The 22,599-nt window shown below is 27.4% G+C and overlaps 1 protein-coding gene across 6 annotated transcripts in view; it reads left to right on the top strand.

The window, feature by feature from the left end:
* The window catches only part of LOC145194852 (serine/threonine-protein kinase Nek8-like), a 39,915-nt gene that overhangs the window by 962 nt on the left and 16,354 nt on the right, over positions 1-22,599 (top strand). For 3 of the 6 annotated variants that reach the window (XM_090070253.1, XM_090070257.1, XM_090070255.1), the window contains exons 1-12: positions 167-261; positions 3,155-3,360; positions 5,125-5,186; positions 5,314-5,487; positions 5,935-5,984; positions 8,838-8,919; positions 12,451-12,659; positions 13,010-13,119; positions 20,979-21,157; positions 21,700-21,814; positions 22,005-22,160; positions 22,345-22,383. In XM_090070253.1, coding sequence (XP_089926379.1) covers positions 209-261; positions 3,155-3,360; positions 5,125-5,186; positions 5,314-5,487; positions 5,935-5,984; positions 8,838-8,919; positions 12,451-12,659; positions 13,010-13,119; positions 20,979-21,157; positions 21,700-21,814; positions 22,005-22,160; positions 22,345-22,383 — 1,435 coding nt within the window. In that variant the 5' untranslated portion in view covers positions 167-208. Of the gene's footprint in view, positions 1-166; positions 262-3,154; positions 3,361-5,124; positions 5,187-5,313; positions 5,488-5,934; positions 5,985-8,837; positions 8,920-12,450; positions 12,660-13,009; positions 13,120-20,978; positions 21,158-21,699; positions 21,815-22,004; positions 22,161-22,344; positions 22,384-22,599 lie in introns of those variants that run through there. The other 3 variants (XM_090070254.1, XM_090070256.1, XR_016446171.1) reach the window with 2 other exon arrangements.

Here is a 22,599-nt window from a genome sequence, read left to right as displayed (position 1 = left end):
TTGTTTACTTATAACGATTCTTTTATTTGAAGTTGACATTTACTCTATTTCATTTTGTTAAATATTGTTTTGAATAATCTAATCTTAAAATAACGAGATGGTATAGTTACAAATATAATACAGTTATAATTATAATGTGTAGTTAAAATTATAAATTTTGTGTTGTAGTTATTAAAAAAGCTTTTATATTTTATTATATAATAGAATTATGGAAAAGTATGATAAAGACACCAAAAAAGCAGTTGGTAGAGGAGCTTTTGGGTATGTAGAATAAAATTTTATATGTAATCAACTATATACCTAGTTTTAAATTCAAATTTATAATTTGATTAAATAAAACGTTTTTATACACTTTTATGGCTACTCATTCTATGAGTAAGAAATGGTAAAAAAGATGACTTTAAAGTAAAAAGAAAATGAAAATAGATAAGTAAATCAGTTTATTTTGATTTATATATCATGCGGTTCTCAAACTGCTTATATCAAACTGTTTTCTAAAATAAAGTCATAGAAAATATAAAAATGTTTTAAACTTTAAGATCATGTAAATCAAATTCAAGACTCAAATTTTGTAAATATTTCAAAAACTACAATGATGCTATCTATACTTTAGAAAATATTTTACTTTTAGTAATAGTATTTTTAAATAGATTTTCAATAGATTCATTTATAAATGAAAACTTTTTTGAGTGTATAAAATTGCAGTTCAAAAGAATATGGATTTGGCAAGCATGTTCAATTTTCAAACATTAAAAAAATAATAATTTGTGGCCCAAAAAAGAAAAAAATGTGTCAACTTACTCCAGCCTGGGGTAAGTTGCCTATACTCTCAGGGTAAGTTAGCACCCCATATAAAAAGAGACAGGTTTAGCAACATTAAGCATCTATTTAGTGCGCATCTTTTTTATGAAGTTTTTTGATAATTTTTATCCATATATATTTTTTGACATTAACTTTTATTGCCCTTAAGTTGGTCAAATAGACTTTTCTTCTACAAAAATAGCATTAATAGCATTTTTTAAAACACTTTTAGAATTTACAGGCCTATCTACTTTTCTTTTATAATTCCTAATGTCTGTAAATCTGTAGTGTTATATAACTTAAGTGAATTTACGGCTAATCTGAAAAATTATAAGTTGGTACATGTTGCCAACTTGCTTTACCGTTCAGCCAGGATGGTCTCTGGAACTCTTTACACTTATCCCAGAAGCCATGATGCTTACAAAGTGTTGATAGCTGCTGCCTATAGTGGTGTTTGCATCAAAATTTGTCCAAATTTTGTTTTCGGAAAAACTAACAAGGATAAAATTTAAGTTTCTACAGAAATTTCCCCTGGGAAAAGTTCTTGCATTTCAAGATAGTAATGGCAACTGTTTGACTGAAACTAATGCAATTGCTAGATACGTTTCAACTGATACTCTTCTTGGAGGTCCAAATCTCATTAATCAAGCTCTCATGCAGCAATATATAGAGTTTGCTCTTAATGAAGTTCTTCCATCTGCATGTACCTGGACTTTTCCAACCCTTTGCTTCAAACAATACAACAAACAAGACCCTGAAAAAAGCAATATTTCAAATTAAAAAATGTCTAACATACCTTAATTGCATACCAACTTGCCCCGTGATCATTGTGCCAACTTATCCCAAAAGCTTTATGCTCACAAAATGGCTTATAAATCCCCAAAAACGCAAAATATTGAGAAACACAAAATGTAACTGGTTAGAGTGAACCATACAACACCTACGGCTATTCGAGTTTACTTGTAACTAATGCTATTGCTTTTTAAAATAAAAAAGTGATATAGTTACAAAAGTTACAAAGTTAGTAAAAAAACATAAAAATCGCTAATGCGCATGTGCTTATAGCCCTGATACTACACTGAAAGATGAATTAGTTAAGTGGGAAGGTTCCATGTGAATTTTGGAAATTTCTGGTGGAAAATTCCAAAGTTAAACACAGTGTCAACTTACCCCTGTAGCCAACTAGCCCTGGTCTCCCCTACATACCTTGCCTTTAAAAGAGCTGTCTTAACATGGTTATAGTCAGTCCTGGTATCTCAGTTAGTAATAAATTAAACTCTTCTTCCATTAAAATCAATGACACTTCATGATTTAATATTAAGTCTACTGGAAAGTTCTGCTAGTTTTTGGAATAAAGCAAAATACAATTTTTTATTGTCAATAAATTTTATTAAATAATGTAATTGTCATCATGCCAAGAAATCATAACAATAATAGCAATTAGATTATTTAATAAAGTTGATTGATGGTATGAAAAATTTGTATTTTGCAAAAAGCTGAAAGATTGTTTAGTTTTAAGTTGCAAATTTTTGTACCCTATTTTTAATTTTTTTTATTCCTCATAATTTATTATATCATAATTATGTATCCAAGCCTTCTTTAATTGATGATATATTGCCTCTCCAATTTGCTCAGAAAAAACATATTCAGTTGCCTATAGAAATGGAATTATTTAACAGTGTTATGTGAACATTATATGTTCAAAGTATTATTAGATAAACTCTTTACATAGGTAAATTTGCATTTAAATGAAAAAAAAATTAGCATTTAAATTTTTGAATGATATGATGACTTAGTATGACAGTTTGACACAGTTATACTGTCTTAAGAAAAGATTAATGGTGTTTGTTTATCATCAGGCAATAATAAATATAGTTCATAAAAATATAACTATATATAATATATAGTTCTTAAGATCTAATAATAAGATTAATGTATCCACATGTGTTAATACGTATATTATTCTTTTTCTCTTATTTTAGCTTACATCTCAAGTATGGCTTTTCATGAAATATGGGAGTTATTAAATGTTAACTAAAAACAAACAATATTAACTTTCATTTTGTTTATAAGTGTTAGTTACCTATATTTAAATTTATGCTACTGAGTTAGACTACAAGTTTTAATAATTGTTTCCTTTAGCAATTACCTATAAATTTCTTGTAGAGTGTTTTATGATCTATTTATAAGATCAAGTAAAAACTTAAAGAGAATGCATTATAAAATCTTGAAGTTTTTGTAAGCTGTCATTAGCCTAATTTGAAATGATCTTCAGTAAAAACCTTGAATCTTATTGTTAGATCATTAAAAGACTCTAAATAAATTTACAACAATTCTTTTTACAATTCTTTAGAGTTGTGTATTTATATCTTCGTAAAGAAGATCGTCGAGAAGTAATTATCAAACAAATTGCAGCTGATGATTTAACAACTGAGCAACGTAAAGGTGTCATTAATGAAATTGATGTATCTGCAATGTTCAATCATCCAAATATCATAAAGTATCATGAATATTTTATGGAAGAGAAAAATTTTATGATTGTCATGGATTATGCTCCTGGTGAGAAGTGTTTTTAATTTGATAAATAATTTTATTCAAGAGTTTATAATTACTTAATCTTTAATTTGTGGATTTTTGTTTTGAGTTTTTTGTAAGTTTGAAAAAGTGGAAGTAAAAATTGTTTAAGTTTTTACAAATTTGGAAGGAAAGTTGGTTTAGTATTTCTATTTTGCACTAAAATATGTACCAGTTTGCAATCACTTAATACAAAATGTTACAAAAAAGAGTTAGTGGCTAGTTCCTGATCACTTTTAACTACTTAAAAAGAAATGCAATTGCTTAAAAATTTTTCTTTAACAAGAAATGCAATAGCACAAGAAATTTACTTGAACAAGAAATGTAATAGCTCAAGAACATTTTTTATATTGCATTTATTTTGCAGAGAAAATTTAACTACAACTTGAATTACAGGTAATAGTTTCTCTAAATTACAACTGTTATTAAAAATTGTAATGCTTGGGAATGGATTTGGAATGAGGGTTTCTGTTTTCACATCATAGTTGTAATAAGTTTATTTATATTCTCTGCATTTAAAATGCATTACGGAAAAAATATTAAATATTTTTATTTATAATGATAATTTTAATAGCAGTTCTATGTGAAATCTTTCTATAAAACTTTGGAATAAAATATTTAACTTCTTCAAATTTTAAATCACTTCTCACTTTCTCATATCATTTATAATTTAGAATTATGTGTAATTTGCTTAAATCCAAGTCTTAAATATAAGCATGAGATAATTTTTTTTTCAAATTTCATTACAACACCATTGGAGTTGTGATGAAACTGGAAATATGATGTGGAGAAATGATAGGGACAAATATATTGTTAAAGTATATACACTAATATAATATAAGATATATACAATTATAGCATATATACTAATAAAAACACTGATTAAATTTTTTTTTTTTGATAAAATATATATTTTCTACTATTTTGAATTATATATACTGTATTACATATTTTGTATACCATTAATTCTTATATATATTCATATATATTCTTTTCCTGGACTTGACTATTTAAATGTTCGAAAAAAGCTTAGGAGTTTTGTCATCATACTAGTTTCAGTGCACCATACTAAGACAATGATACCAAAAAAACACACCAAGAAAATGTAAACATGTTTTGTATTCAAACACTGGCAGTATTGGGCAGAACAAGTATTTGTAAACCCCCTAGAATTGTGATTCTTTTACAATTAGATATTTTTATGCAATCAGTTGTGATTTGAAGTTTTTCTGCATTATTGTTATTTATGACAAAAACAAAAAATGTTTTTACAAAGTTGGTTAACTATAAAATATTACTCTAAAATTTGTTCAAATGACTGAAGTTTTGATACAGATATTATGAATGTGGGGAAACTTTAATATTTTACAACCTCTTTTTTTAGAACAGGGTAGCCATTCATAGAAAATCTCTAAAAAATAATATATTTTACTAGTTATCTAAAACTGCCTTGGTGAGCAGTCTCCTACCTTTCCAAAATATCCTAAAACTAGAATTTCAATTCATAACAAATTTTTACATTATGTAAATTAAAAAATATTCCATTGTATATCAGTTTTAACTGAAAGAAAATTATTACAGAAATTCATTTGAAACTTTTACCCTCATTAAAAATATATAATCACATAACAAGTAATCTTTATAAAGTATCAGTATATTTACTTATTAAAATCAAAAAGTTTAAATAAATTTTACAAAAACTTAGGGATGTTGTTTTGATGTTCTTTAATTAGTTTCCTTGTTTTTTAGGGGGAAATCTGTTTGACTATTTGCAGCTACGACAACAACAAAATATGCTATTAGAGGAAGATGTAAGCTTTGGTTTAAAATTTAAAGTTGTACTATTGTAAGTTGAGTAAAAAAAAACTGAAGTAAGTTAATTAAAAAAAAAAAGATTATAAAATAACAGTTACCTTTTTTTTATTTTTCATTTTTTAGGAAATATTAAAGTTTTTTGCTCAAATTGCAAGAGCTCTGCATCACATTCACAACCAAAATATTCTCCATCGTGATATGAAAACTCATAATATACTGCTTGATAGAAGAAAAAAAGTTTTAATGATATGTGACTTTGGAATTGCAAAGTTTCTTACTAAAACCAATGCTATCACTGTAAGTACACACACACACACACACACACACACACACACACACACACACACACACACACACACACACACACACACACACACACACACACACACACACACACACACAGAGGGCATTGTAAGATGTTACTACCTCCTGAAAAAATGTTTTAAATATTTAAAAATCAAAATTTTGATTGTTGTGGAATACTTAAAAGGTTTTTTTAAAAATGAAAATTGGCAGCAAACAAAGCAAAGTTTTGTTTGCAAAATCAGATCAAAATCAAATCAACCTACTCTCTTACATTTTATTCAATATTTTATTTTACCTAATGTATTGTAATGTAGTATTTTATCACAATTTACTGTCACAATATATTGTCATGCATTAATTGTTGTCACTCCTGTATTAGAACAAATAACACATGACAAAAAAATTGTTCTGTTAGAATTCTTCTTTGAATTGTTTCAGACTGTTGGAACTGCTCATTACATGTCACCAGAGGTTGTAGAAGGAAAGTCGTATCTTTTTTAAATGTTTTTAAAGTTTTTAAACTTTACATGAATTTATGGTGGTATTGCTTGTTTTTTCTTTTGTGAAGTGTTTGAGTATGTACCATATGATACTAATTTTACCTTATTGAGGGGTCAATTTTTGAGTGTTACTCTTAAAGGTTTAAGAGTAACACTCAAAAAATGACACCTTGTTAAAGCAAAATGAAAAATTTTAAAACCCAGTTTTTATTTCAGCAAGGACATTTAAATCTAAGAAATTTTTATTTTCCCAGAACTATAAGTTTTAAAATTTCATTGATTGTAGAATAAGAAGCTTAATAAAATTTAATGGAAAAAAGTGACATCTAAACAGTTACAAGTAGTTGTATCTGTTTAGATGTCAACACATACAAACAGATAGAAATAAACAGAGCAGAAACAACACAAACAGATACAAATAATTGTATCTGTTTAGGTATCATTGTAAGTGCCTTTTGCTTAGGAAAAAAATAAAGCTTAGATTTTATTATGTTAACCGTTTTTTAAAACTGAAAAATTCTATTGAGTTTTATTGAGTTTCTTATTATACAATCTATGAAATTTGAAGTTCTAAGTAAATAAAAATTTCTTTCATTTTTGTGTGCCGTTGCTGAAATAGAAGCTGGGTTTTAAAATTATCCTGAAATTATTTCCTAAATCAAATTGTTGACTTTACTGAATAAAACTTGGTTTCTTTTTAAACGTTACTTGTGCTAAGGAAGCATATAAAATGCATCACACAGAAGTACAACATTGTCAAAGTTTTTTTTACATGAGTTTGATGAAAAATGATAGAATAAATTTTCTTAAATTTCCCACAAAAAACAATTCTTTTTGTGAGAATCATGTTAATGTTGTTTTTGATGAATATTGTAAATGAGGTTCTTGATGAATATTGTAAATGAGGTTTTACTCACATATTATTGGTTGACTGATACACCTTAGTGTAGTGTGCATTATCAAATTTTTTTCCAGTTGATTTAAAGCCATGAAATATGCTATATCCTATAGTGTTAAAAATATTATTTTAGAATCTTTTGTCTTTATATATTCACTTTAAAAATTTCAAAATTACATTGAATGATTAAAGTGCATAAAACTTCCCTGGTGGTTATAATAAAGTTTATTAATTACATCATTAAAAACAGCACCATGACACTATCAGTGTTTTGCCACTATGATAGTAATATTCCTGTAAGTGTTTATGAGTCAATTTAAGTAAAATGACAACCATTCTTGATCATATCATATTATAAAAATATTTGCCTGAAAAAATTTTTCAAAAGAATTTTTATGCAAACTTAAAAGGTGTAAAATGAATAAAAAATAAAAAGTATTTCTATTCTCATATCAATTTTAAGGAAATGTCTGAATATCTGATAATAGTTTATTACTGATTTGCTTATTTTAGGCCCTGATTAATCAAGTTGTATCTGAGTTGTATGCTGATTATTTATACCAAGGTTTTTTTGCAGCAAATCATTCAAACTAAACATTTCAATATTGTTTCAAGTTATGCCATATGCTATAAATCACTATTTGGCAATGAGTTATATCACTACCTGGCAGAATGTTGTTGTTCTAATTAACATAATAAACTCTTGTAAATAATTTTGCAATTTATAGGAATAGGAATAAAGGAAAATGTTATCAAAGCAAACAAATTAATGAGCGGAGCTTATCAATGTTAACAGAAAGATGCAACTATAATGAACTTAGCATATGGAAAAATTTTAGTTAATGGAAAAATTTCTACAGAAACTTAAACTAACATTTGAATAATGTTAGATCTTGTTAAAGTAAAGATAAGAGTAGGCCTTGTTTTTACCAACCCATCGACCAAAAAGTGATCTGTACAAAATATTTGCTTAATTGGAATTTGAGATGGCCTTCTTCAACTATGAAGTTTTTAGTGCTTACAAATTGAATTTGTTTTGCAGTTTCTAATTTTTAGCATTGTTGTTTTTATTTTTAGATTAAATAAACTAAATTTTTTAACTCTTTGTTCTTACAAATTTAACAGTAATAATGTAAATTACATTGATAAAAATATATTATTTGATTAATGATTTTTCTTGCTTTATGAACATAATATTTTATCTTTTGTAACTCCTGGTACAAAATATTTCTTCACAAGACTTTTTATCTGTACTGATTCAAACTCATTTAGGATTACAACAGGATTCTCACAAAAGCAAAACTTTGTTTTACACATCAATGTCAGAGCAAAAGTAAGGCTATTCAATTGATTGCTGTTTAATCCTCTTTTAGAAAACAATAATTTTCAATATAATTTGTTGACGTTGTCTTGATACTAAAAAAATTATTGTTGTAAATCAAAATGCATTTCTCTTAAAAGTTTTTCGATATAATAAAAACTTAAAAAATAATATATTTTACAAATTGTCAAAGAAGTACTTCTTAAAAATTTCAGGTTATTTCAAGAATTCTTCAAAATAACTTTTAAGTTGTTTATTTCAAAATAGCTTTTAAGTGTGTGTGTGTGTGTTTTTAATAATTTATGTGTCTATATAAAGTTCTCTAACATAAAAAAAGAAAATGGTGGAGATTGGAAAGAGTATACAATTTTTTAACTAAGTTAGTTGTTGCATGTATATTTGAAAAAACTTCAAGGCTTTTGAGGGTCATCTATTAGTTGATTGAGCTAAAATTTTGTACAGATCACAAAGTACTGACTTTATCTATAGCTAAGGGTCACTCTTATGTAAATACAGCTAAAAGTCACCTTTATGTAAATGTAACTAAAGACCAACATTATCTAAATATAGTTTTGTTGATATAAGTTTTGCTATTTTAGTATTATTCCTTATCCTCTTCTAGTTATAATAAAAAAAGTGATATTTGGAGTTTGGGGTGTATACTTTATGAATTGATTACTTTAAAGAGAGCATTTGATGGTGATGTAAATATTTTTTTTTTCAACTGCTTTGTATTTAACTTTTTATGTTATTTTTTCTATTTTTAGTTGCTGCTTTTTTAAACAGATAATGAAGTTTTAAGTCAGCCTTCATTATTGATCATGCTAATTATGGCATATTTAGTGTTAACATAAATTCATTTTAAGAAGGAGATTTTTTTTAATAATTGTTTGAATACAACCTTAGCAAGAGCTAAAAGGCCAACTTTTGGTAATTACTAATTTGGTGTCTTTACTATTTAAACTTTAAAATAATTTTTAAATCTAGAAAGAACCCTGCTACCAAATTAGAAAACAAGAGTTTACATTATAATTTGCTTGAAGAAGAAAGCTGTTTTAAAAAAGGCAATAAAAATATTAAACGAAGAAATACTTTTTTTTCTAGGTGTCAACATAATACAAATAAAAATTAAAGACAATTAAAATGTTAACAATTCAGAAAAATGTTAACAGTCTAGTAAATATTATTTTGACTTAATTAGAGATCACCAGGATCTGAAAGTCAAATAAAATAAGGCTTGGTGTTTAAAATAATCACAGACTTTTACAAGTGAGCTTTTGATTAATCTAAAAAAATATTAAATAAAATTAAATTATAATTACTGATCATTAAATATATGTGCAGAATTCAAGTCTCTTTATTTTACCAAAAATAAAAATAAGTTCTGGATTTTTTCTTTTGTATCTGGATTTTTTCTATTTGTATAAGATTTTTTCGTTTTTATTAAAATCTTTTTTTCAACAACATCATTTCTCATGATATTTTCAACTTAAGGACAATTTTTCTCTTTAAGGCTTACTATCTTAAATAGAAAAGCTACACCACTAATAACTTCTCTCCCTCAATCATTATAAAATCCAGCCTATGCCATTTTATTTATCTTAGTTAGGGGTGGTAAATTAATTGGTATTTTGAATTAATCAATTAACGATTAATTTTAGCTAAATCAATCGGTTAACGATTAATTTTAGCTTAATCAATCGATTAACAATTAATTTTAGCTAAATTAATCGATTAACGATTAATTTTAGCTAAATTAATCGATTAACGATTAATTTTAGCTAAATTAATCGATTAATTTTCAATTAACTTTTAAAAATGAATTTTTACGAGTTACAAAAAGTATATTGCTACTCATAAAGGTTTTATTTCTCTTTTTTTGTCAGATATGATCTTAAAAAACATAAGTTATTAATAGTATCTAACTTAGTAATAAACAAACCAGCAGCACTAAAACCTCTTTCTGCTTCTATAGAAGAATTAAAGTGGATTTAAACTCAGATGCTACTTTTAATTCACTATTCCTTTGGTTATCCTCATGTAGAAATAAGTGTACATATATTTCTCTTGCTGTTTTAGCAATTTCATTTTTGTTTGAGTACTTTAAAAGATTACCTGGTGATTCTGAATCTGACTTATAGTCACCTAGATTATCTAAATAGCAAAGTAAACCAACAATATTACAATTTCTTCTTTTATTAATTCTCTTAGAAACAACAGTAAATAAATTTTGACCTGTATTAGTATTTTGCTCTTTAAGATTTGGTAGTAAAAACAAAATAATTTTTCAGATTTTATCAGATTACAGTCTCTATTTCCCAATCCTACAATACTTAGCTCTACAATATGAAGGGCCTGAACAATATCAGAGATCTGTTTTATTTATTCTTCTTTTAAAATCAAATCAGTTCTTGATATATCCACAAGAGCTTTTCCAATAACACTTTTTAATTCCAAGAATCGTTTTAACATGCTGATTAGAGAATTCCATCTTGTTTTAATATCAGAATAAGCTTAAGCTCTTTTCCCAAATCAGCTTTACAAATGTTTTGAAGAATATAATTTTTAGGTGGCGATTTTCTAAACATCTTGACTGTTTTACAAACCTTTGATATGAGAATACCATAGTCCTCATTAAACTGGGTTCCCTCATCAACAAAACTATTATTTTCTTCATTCCAGCATTCATCATGATCATCATCATCATGATCATCATCATCATGATCATGATCATCATCATCATCATCATCATTGTCATCATCATCGTCATCATCATCATCATCATCATCATCATCATCATCATCATCATCATCATCATCATCATCAAGGATCAGATTCAGCTTATTACAAGACCATAGTGAATATTGTCTGAACAATATACATTAAGACACAAAGTATCTTCTAGTTCCAACTGAAGTCCACTCATCAAGAGAAATTGAAAATCTTTCTCCGTTTAATTTTTTTTGCTGAAGCTCGTGAGTAATTTTTAACTTCATTGAGTTTGCATAGTTCATAACAATTGCCTTTATAGCATGTCAATCATCAGGGATTTTTAGTCCTTAAGCTTTCCAGCCATTTTTAATATCTTTACTATTGGCCAAAGTTGCAAAAGAGATACAATCTACAGCTGTTAAATGAGCTAATACCTCTCCAGCTTTGTTACCTATTTTATTAAAGTAGGCAGCAGAACTAGGCTGGATAGTTTTTGATGTTTTTGAAACAACTTTGGTTGGTAAAATTTTATGTTTGTGCTCTAAATGATACAAGAAACTTGAAGTTGATGAATGGAATTTAAGTTCAACTGAACAATATTTGCACTTGAATATTGAATTGTCTTTATTTTCTGATAAAAAATGCTTCCAAACTTCAGAAAGAATTTTTTTAGACATCGTAAATGGTGACCAGGCTATTTGTACTACCGCACTGAAAATACTGTACAATCTCTCTATTTCAATTTTACAGGGAAAAATTCGAATTAGAGAGATTTTCGAATTATAGAATGTTGACTCTTCTTAAGCGGATTTCACAGTGACTTAACATTTAATCGCATTACGGAGGTTTTCAAATTATGGAGATTCGAATTAGAGAGGTTGTACTGTATATTATTTGTTTAAATTTCACAGCGGTGCAAGATAAAAGTTTGTTGTCAAAAAACACCAAATTTTTTAATTTTTAAAGCAGCTTTAAAAATTAAAATGCTTAAAATCATTTTTAAAATGATTCGATTAATCGTTTGGAAATTAATGGATTAACCATTAACTTTTTTTAATTGATTAACCGTTAATCGATTACCATCCCTAATTTTAGTGGCTTAGGAAAAAATGCTAATAAATTTTTTAAAGTAACCTCTAACATAACTTAAGGTAATTAGTTCTTTACTTCACAGAGTATTAGTAACTTAACATGCAAGTTATTTTTGGATGTAAAAACAAGAATTCAAACTACATGGCTTTTGCATCAATAGCCAAGTTTTAAAAGAGCTAATGTTCATTTGAAATTGTTAATTTAATGGTTAAAACTTATTTGCCTAAAATTTAATGCTATATCAAAACTTAGCACAAAATAATTGATAATTTTTTTAGCATACTTAAAATTGAATGTCAAAGATATTTAGCTTGAACCTAATACAGCATCAGAACTCAAATCTTTCATTTTTGATTCATATACCATATATAAGAATGAAAGGTAAGTGAATATATATTTATAAAGTTTTTTCTTGTAATTTTCTTGTTTAGTCTTTAAGTAGCATTATTCAAAAAATCATTAAAAGAGGTTTTTCATCGATGCCTGAACATTACAGTGAAGAAATCAAGGACCTTGTTAAAGGTATACTACAAACTGATCCTGTGAAACGATATGATGTCAATCAAATACTTTCACAACCAGTGCTTATCAATGCTTTGCTTGATCTTGAAACAGATATTGGAAGGATCCCATGTAATTAGTAAGTTTTCTATATATTCATTCTTCTATACATACTTACTTCTATATATACTTTCTTTTCTAGATATACTTTCTTCTTTACATACTTCTATATATAATTTCAGTCAATGTTTTTTAAAATTCATAACAATAAAGTATGAAGAACATTTGTTTAATCTTTTATAAAGTTTTTCATGATTCAAGTGAAAAGAATTTGATGAGAAGCAGTACTTTCAAATAGTTTTAATGCATTCAAAAAGAATTTGCATATTCTAATTGTTTTTGATTTAAAGAATTCTGCATAAAGAAAGTCTGAGCTTTCATTGGTTTGATACTCTTTAATTACAACTATTTTTGTCTGTTGAATTTTAGCAATTATGCAAGTTATCAGAGCAAAAAAATATATAATCGGAGTACTGTAAGTTGCGGAAGTGGAGTCTTAGAAAAAGAAGTCTACAGGTCAAAGTCATTTACATCATGGGGTAAATACTTATGATTTAAACTTAAGGTTTCTAATTTTCAGAAACTTTAAAAAAAGAAATATAACCATAATCTGGTATCAATTTTGATTTGTTTTGAATGAAATAGCAAATCTAACATTTTCATGAGTTTTTGTAACAACTTGGATTATACTGTGGAACACAGGGTCTGACAGTTGTTTTTAACTAATCTTTGGGTTGGAAATCTAAAACGGCTCTTAGTTTTTCTCTATCACATCAAGTTTTTAACCATAGAATCTATATTTTTTGAAAAAATATGAAAAATACTATACTTGTTGTAGATATATGCTTGCTTTATGTAAAAAATACAAATATCAAAATATAAGGAAATAAGAAACAGGCATAAATGCAAGGTTTAGTTAGCACTATCATGTTTTTACACAAGATCTAGCTAATATTGTTATAATTGTGAGCAAGTAGTTGAGGTCAAAATCTTCATTTATAGCTTTTTATTGAGTGTTCAACTTGAAGGCTATCACGTTTGACACTCCAAGAATAGTCAGCCATCATATCCATCTATCCTGATAATGTTCTTCCATAATGTTCAAATCTTGGTGAAATAGTTCACCTTGCTCCTCACTAACAGTACCAAAATTTTCCAGTAAGTTTGCAAGATGACAATCCAGAAAATGTAGTTTAATACTCATGTTACAACCAAGTGCTTTGTAACACTCTAATAGTTTCTTAACAATTTCTGCATAATTACTTGCACATGTATTATCAAGAAAAGACAGCATCTTTGAATGATAACCAGGCATTCTTCTCAAGGTCTGATATAGTCTCAGTGAACTATTCATCTTTGATAAACTGCCAAATTTGTGGGCCATCAAATGCATCAGCCTTGATTTTTGCAATTGAAAGTCTAGGAAATTGCAAAATAATATACTTGAAACAGTCACCATCAGTAGGAAATGCTTTTACAAATTGCTTCATGAGACCTAGTTTTATGTGCAGAGGTCACAATATTATTTTTTTCCTATCAACAAGTGGCTCATGTAGAATATTTTGATCTCCAGGTTTAAGATCTGATCTTGGAGGTCAATTTGTCTCTATCCAATGCTTCTTTCAAGCTCTGCTATCCCACATACAGAGAAAGCAGGGATACTTTGTGTTCCATCATTGCTGACCAAGAAAAGAGCACACCATTTTAAGGTCAGCGCAGATGATCCAGTTGTGTTTGTTGTATTGCAATAACTCAATGACTATCTTTATATCTCCATGTTCTTCACAAAGAATTACTGAATGCCCAATAGGAACTACACCATATAAATTGTGTAGAAGGACACACTTCAAGCTTTTCTTCAAGCTATCAATAAATAATCTCCATTCATCTGGGTTGTAGAATAAAAACCCTAATTCCTTCAATAAATCAGGAATATTATTGCAAAACTCAAAGCTGCTGTTACTTTCAGAGTACTGCAGAAATATACTTTCTCTAGTTCAAAAGTATGATATCTTCACTCTTTTTTCAAGTAAGTTTTTCTCATTTAGTCTTGCATCTAGGATTTCTGAAGCTTTTTTTGAGATGCTCAAATCATGTGCCAAGTCATTCAGCTCATGCTGATTAAATCCACTATGAACTCAAAATCTGTATCATTGCTGTCATCGCAATCTTCAACATCAATCAAGTGTTCTATAGGAGGTAGTGGTTCAAATACTGGCACTGGAATTTCAACTGAATGAGGCATAGGTCTAACAGCTGAAGATTAGGATATTCTATTTCACTTTTATTTTTTTTATTAAATTCTGATGTTTTCGCTAAACAAAAGTAACAGTCTGTGCAATGATCTTTTTGCTCTCATCAAACCATGGGGATAGCAAATACCAACTTTTAACATTTCCCTTTGGCCCACAGGCATAAACTCTCAACACATTGCTTGCATACTTTGTGAGGAGCCCATGACTTGTCTTGATCATGAAGTTTTACTTTAAAACATGTAAAATATGCTTTTTTGACAAATGTGCTGATGTTTTTTCTCTGCCTTGGAATCATGAAAAAACCACAAGTATAGCAAAATTAGTCAGGGTTATTAATACATTTCAAAGTAAAGAAGAGCAGACATGATCTGAAACAAGTGACAAGTGATATGTTTATATACCTTTTCTTTACTTATGTAAGTAAATAAAACACTAAGATGAAATAGATAAAAATAACATACAGTGAAATATAACTTGAATATATTGGTTGTATTGACCTATTGGAAGCTGTAAACACCGCTCACAACACTTTCAATTATAACTGCCAATTAGAATCAATGTAAACAAAGCTTTACTATACCTAAAAAAATGGAATTTTCCTTATCTGTAGAGTAAGCTGCACAAAAGAAACTTGACATGCTGGAAAAAAACTGGTAGCAAATTTGGAATCAGCATGCCAATTTTAGTTAAAATCAGCATAAAAATTGAATTCAACAGAAAAAAAATTTCAAGTTGATCCCCATTTATGTGACATACATTCTGGTGAAGTCTTAAATGCATAATTTGTTAATTATATACCTAATAAAGTTTGTTAATGACTTTTTTCTAAAGTCTCTGAGTTTTATGTCTAATATATCACACATAAAATGTGCTCTTTTTCAAAAAAACTTATAAAAGTCTTTTACCAACCTAAGTAATAACTTTGTTATGTACAATTCTTGAATCATTTATTTTAATTATAAAAGAATTCACATTTGCACAATTCTTTTGAAGAATATTTCAAGATATAGAGTGCAATCACTAAACTGAACTTTTTCTTATTTGATTTTTTATCGTTTTTACATTAATATTTTGTACCTAAAAAAATATTTTATTTGGTGCAAAATATCAATCCAAACTGTATTATTTGATTAAAATGTGTCAGCTTATTGTATGAAGCTTTCTTAAACATACCTGCTAAAATGCACTTCAAAAATCATATTTTCAGATAAGTCTATAATTCTAATTTTGCTGATAAACAATTTTATAAATAATTGTTTTGAAATTCTTACAGTGGGTTGTATAAATATAGAGTCACTTGATTTTTAATACAATTTTTATTTTTTTTTTTAAATTTAAAGCAAACAAAAAAGTTAACAATTTAAATTGTTTGAAATTTTATTAACAGTGGTATTATAAACAAAATAAGAAAAAAAAATTTTTCAAAAAAAAAAATGCTCTTTTTGAACAATCTCTTGTCTATCCAAGCCCAAATGTTCTCGATGGGATCAAAATCTAGAGAACAAGCTGGCCAAGGCATGACCATAATGTTTTTCCGATCAAGCCACTCTTTAACCGAGATTGCAGTGTGAGCCGTTGTGCTGATGTACTGAAAAATCCATTGTTGTTGTCTTCCGTAAAAAGCTCTGGCTGTTGGCAAAAGTTTTGAGGGTCTCTTTGTAGTTGTACTGGTTAATTCTGCTGTTATAAATGTTGTATGACTCTGTTCCTTTATGGGAGAAGCATCCCCATATTCCGACTGATCCTCCTCCGCCTTGAATCCTTGATAAACATAAAAGTTCTTTGAACTTTTTACCAGCCAGCCTCTTGATGATTAATCTTGGCTTGCAATTTATCACCTCAAAATTGGATTTGTCGCTGAAAATGAGTTTGCCCCAGTCTTCTGCAGACCAGTGAAGTCTTTCTCTACACCACTTTAATCTTTTTAGGCAATCTGAGACACGCAAAATTAGTTTTCGAGCAGCAACATAGCAATCTAAGCCTTTCTTATTTAGGCATCTTTGTATAGTCCATCTACTAATACTAACGTTACCAGGCATATTTGTGAACCCTTCAGCAAGTTCGCAGTAAGAAATCTTAGGGTCTTTTCTAACCTTTCGATAGAGATAAGTTGTTAAATTTTAACTGACTATATATATTTTTGCTATATTAGAAATACAGGTATGTTCTAATTGAATTAATAATTGCTCAAGACTAGTTAACCTAATGAGTTCGAATTATATACCATTCGATAGAGAATCAATTAATTAACACATGTAATACGCCTTTAATTGTATTAATTTGTTGATTTCAAAGATAATTTTGTAAAAAACAAAAAATTTGCATAAAAACTAGTGACTAAATTTATGTAACCCACTGTATTTTTCCATTTTTAGAGTTAATATGCTTGTAATATTTTTTTTTCAAAATATCATATTTGTAGAATTAAATTTAAAAACTAAAAAATTTTAACTATAAAATGTTAATATTACCTGTGGTAAAATCATTGATAAAGTAAAAAGATATTAAATATGAAATGTTAGTGAGGGGTTGCTACTCTATCTTATTAGCTGCAAACAGCCGTAAGTGCTAAATATCATATATGTACTTTTATAACAACAAACTGATGTTATACAAGTACATATATGATATATACAAGTATTTGATTATACTAGTCTGTTCTTCTGGAACAAACTTGTATAGTCAAATAATGGTTAATGGTCAAATAATGGTTAATGGTCAAATAATGCATCAGTACAATGACATATTTTTAAATTCTTAAGGGGTTAAGTGTGGCAAGTTTTCCACTTTAAAAAAAAAACACTTTTAATGCACATTCTTAACTTTAAATTAACTTTATTTATTCATCATTTTTTTAAAAAAAAATGATAATACATATGTAGGAAAGTTGTACTTGTAAATATCTAAATATTAGGACCTCTTATTTTTAGCCTTCTCAAGGCTGAAACATTAAAGTTCTCTTGCTCCAGGTTTGTTCTTCTGGAGCAACTGCAAATTACTGGGTTAACTGCAATAAAATGTTGTAAGTACCAACATTTTATTGCAGCTAAAACAGGCAATCCAAAACATTTGCATGTTAGCAATTAAACTCTTACAATTTACTAAATTGACATTCAAAGAAACTACTAGGATATTTGAATATTTAGTGTTGGTGAATATGCTGAGGTTGTACCATGGGTAAATAAAATGATAATTGATTTAATTTCTTCAAATCACAATGAACTTCTAGCTTCATCAGATCACTACTATAAACTTCTATAAACTACTATAAGTGCTCTAGCAGTTTTATGAAAGAAAATTTACCAAACAACTTTAATGGTTACATATCTTTGATAACCCCAACCACCTAATACTTTACCAGTTGGTGTTATAGCTCCAATATGTTTGTAAATGTTTGTTCAAAATATATAATTCAAAATAATTCAGGTACTTTAAAAAATGCATACTAGTATTTTTCTTGTATAAACACAAGAACATTATTCATTTGATATTCAAAATGAAAACTGAATTAAATAACTATAATAAAATTTACTGAGTAAATAAGGTATTGAGTTTTAAAAAATGAAGTAGTAAAAATGGTAGTAGTTTGTAAATTTAATTGAAGTAGTAAACTGAATTTTTTATAAATAAGCATTTATGACAATCCATCCTTTAATATCTATTTGTAAGTATTCAATCAAATTCCAAATTAAAAAAGAAACTTCAAAACTAAATAAGTAAATCTAAAGTGTTTTTTATTTTATATATTTTTTTCATTTCATAAATAATTTATTCAAAAATTTAATTACTTTAATAGCTTGCCACCTTTCGTCAGACTGCATAAAAATCAAGTTGAAATCTTTTAGCATCAAGTTGATAAAATTGTCCAACTGATGTTTACATGATGCTTGTTCAGTTTTTGTAATAAATTTGTTCTCACTTTTCAAGCAAAAAAAGCCATAGATGTTTTTTATTGTTATTAACTGCAGGAGATTTGTTGAATTTTTATCAGACAAAGTTGATGTTTTTTTTCCATCTAGGAAAATATTAGCTTTGCATAGGGTGCAGGTGCTTTATCTGGTCAGAAAATGAAGTTGGCATTAGAAGGGAGAAACAAGTAAAGCTTTTTTTCAAAAAATTATTCTCTATAGATGTTAAGTTAATTGCAATTTCTAAAATTTGAATACATAACCAGAATCTTTTGACATGGTTTTTTTCATTAAAACTAATTGCAAATTTTTTAAAAATATTCAGCATACAAGCTGTCATTCTTGGAAGTCTGGAATCTATTCCAAGTTTCATTAAGAAAGTTGTAGTGAATAGATTTTACAGCTTGCTCTGAGTAGTAACCTAACTCATGCCCTCATATTTCACAAAAGAAAGCTATAAGTTTCAAAATAACATGAAGCGTTAATGAAACAGTGATTCCAAAGTCTTCAGGTGTTCTGTAATTATCATCCAAGTTTTTTAGTATATATTTGAAAATCAGGCTGCACTTTTTGTCTAATACCCCTGTATATTTTACTATAATCTTTAAAAGTCTAAATCCCTCTGCCTATGGTTTTAAATTAATTGGCCACCCATTTAAGTAATGACAATAAGTTTCATTGAAGCATTGCAGTTAAAGAAATTGTTTTTTACCTCTATAGAAATGTTCAGTATTGATGCAACTTTACTACTTCTTTTTAACCACCACATTTCTCTAAATGCTTATAAATACAGCTATGGCTTCCTCCATTTAGTGTAACTAACTGGTCATTAGTCACTCCTTTATCAATAGAGAATAACATTGCAAAAATCTTTAGCACTACATTTCTTTGATTTTGATTGAGAGAAGTTTTTTATATTGCTGCTTTAAAGAACCAAGAGTTCTGGTAGTTTTTACTTAAATGGTTCCATTCTTTTCCATTCTCAAATATGGCAAAGTTTTTTAGTCATATCAACAAAAGTGATCTATCTAAGTATATATTTATGGAGGACTATCAATTCTAATGTTTTTCTGCATGTAATAAGTTCAACAAAAAACACTTTTTCAATGATGATTTTAGAAACAATCTGTTTCTTAACTTTAGCTGAAGTTTGAAGTTTTTCTATTATTTTTACTACTATTATTTTATTGTTACATTTGTGTTTTTTCCCTTCCCAATATTTGAAAGACAGCCTGTGCATACTTTTTCATGTTATGCACTAAACTTGGTAGGCTTACCACTTTCTCTTGCTCAGAGTCTTACATATGTAAGTCTTACATATAGTTTGTAAGCTTTTTAATTTTCAAGTTTTACACTAATAAATAGCAGAATTTCTATTTATAAGTTAGTATATCACTATATCTGGCAAGTAGTTTTTTGTTCTAATATTGTTTTTATATTTATGATATAGACCTAGTGGATTTCCTGTGTCATTGCAAAATAAAAAAAAGTGGGGACCTCCTGGATTTTTTTAATTTTTAATGGTCTTGAAGGTGGCCATGAGACATAGTAAATAATTGTATTTAATCAAATAAAAAACAAAATCTAAATGGTAAAACATCCCAATTAAGACCAAAATGTAAATGGTAAAACAAAATATATAAAAGTTGTTAAAATTAGCAAGTTGTTAAAGTTACTTGTCCTGATATAAATAACTACTATTAATAGATAACAATTTTATGAATTGTCAAATGTTATGGTTTATGATTTATGTTAAATTTCACTTTACTCTTTGTTTTGTTTTTGACATTTTATCAAAATGTTTTATTAAAATTATTTATAATCAATTTTAACATTAATTATGCAGCAAAATTACAAATGTATTTTAAAAGGAAAGAATGTTTCCATTTTATGACATTCCTGAGTAACTTGTTATAATCTGATATGGTAAATATTATACATATTATATTATAATATATTAAAATTCTCATTACAATTTGGCAATGAGGTTAATTTTAGGTTAGAGAGTGTGATGCTGGAAAATGTTATATATCCCTCCCTCTCCCAACCCATGTTAAGATTGCACTTATTCAGCTTTTCAAGTTTAACAAATACTTGAATATGAACATGTTTAGATGTATCCTTAAACAAAAAAGCCTGGTGATTATTTCTATTTAAATACAATTTTTGTATATTAATAATTTTTCTTCATTTTTTGTAGAATGAAGGAATTTTTATTGTATTTTATTTTTGTAGGTGATGAAGCTTCCAGGCAGGCTGCAGAACAAACTTCAGTTGTTTATTGCTGGGGAAGTGGATTGACTTTTCCTACAGTTTTACCAACTCTTGGAGCTGATCAATTTATTAAACAAGTTTGTGTTGGAAGAACAAAAAAACTTGGTCTAACTTCAAATGGCAGAGTATTTATGTGGGAGGTTGAGATTTTTCATTTAAATTTTATATTTAACTAAACCTTTGTTTACATAAAAACAGTAAATTAGTTTTAATAAGCTAATTTAAAACAATATTTCATATATGTTTAAATATATTTTCACTGAAAATATTTTAGATTAGTTTTTGCATAATAAGTTTTTTACATTATTATCATTTTTATAGCTGTAAATTAATATAGCTAAGGTAGCCAGAAAAAAACTTTACTTGAGAATTGTTTTTGCTAAAAATTCAGTTTTTCTTTTTTGTATAAAATCTAGGAAAACCTTTAATGTTATTTTAAAAAACAGGTACAGTACAATTTCTCTAATTCAAATCTCCTTGATTCGAAAACCTCCATATTTCAAAAACCTCCATAATTCGATTAAATGCAAAGTAACAGTGAAATGTGCTTAAGAAAAGTCAAGTTTCTGTAATTCAAAAATCTCTCTAGTTTGAACTTTTTTTTTTCCCCATAAAATTCAAATTAGAGCCATTATGCTGTATACTGATTTTATTGCTTATTGTAACTTTTACTGTCTCATAGAATGAAAGTTCTGGTCAATCTGGTGATCAATTCATACCAAAGTTATTAAGTGAATTTTCTGGTTCTACAGTTGCTCATGTAAGCTGTGGAGATCATTTTATTGTTGCTTTGACTGGTATTACTTTAAAGTTTATTATTGTAAAAAAGTTTGCCTTTGTTGCTGAAGTTTTTTTTTTTTAAAAAATTTTTGCTTTAAAAACTCAAACTCCTCATACAAATTCTTAAAAAAAAGTTTCTTTTTATTTTTGTGTTTTTCTATATAAAAAATTTCAAAGAGAGGATTTGGATCAAAATTTTTTGTTTAGTACATGGCATGTTGATGACGTGGGGAAGTGGAGCTCACGGCTGTTTAGGACATGGGACAACTGATGACTTGACAACTGCAAGAGTAGTTGAAGATTTAGTGGGTTGCACTGTAACTAAAGTAGCTTGTGGTGCTGCTCATGTTATGGCACTTACAAGTATAATTATTTTGTTATGAAAGTATCAACAATTGATAAACAACCTTTTAAAGTTCAAGGGAATAAAAATCATTGGTTTTTTATCTTAGATTTAAAGACTTTTTCTTCTTTTGTATGTTAAAAAGTTTCAAGAGTACTGATTACTTTATTTACTTTATAACAATTACATAAATATTGGATTTAGCTGATAAACAAGTTTATGTTTGGGGTAATGGAAATTCAGGTGAGCTGTTTTAACAATTAATATTTTTTCACCTTTGATTTGTTCACGAACGCAAATTTTTATACAAAGAAAATTTTTTTACTGTAGGAAATTTTACTTTTTGTAGTAATTGTGAAATTATTTTTAAAAGATATAATTAAAGATTTAAATGATTTTTATCTTAAATTTTTGGTTTAAGTTCTGTAGAAACTATTAACATGTTCAATAGCATTTCTA

The sequence above is a fragment of the Hydra viridissima genome, unplaced genomic scaffold, assembly GCF_058129835.1.
Source record: "Hydra viridissima isolate aposymbiotic clone 2 unplaced genomic scaffold, HvirCarnegie_v1 scaffold_13, whole genome shotgun sequence".
NCBI classification, from domain to species: domain Eukaryota; kingdom Metazoa; phylum Cnidaria; class Hydrozoa; order Anthoathecata; family Hydridae; genus Hydra; species Hydra viridissima.
Note: the sequence above shows the minus strand (reverse complement) of the source record. Positions and strands in the feature narration are given on the sequence as shown.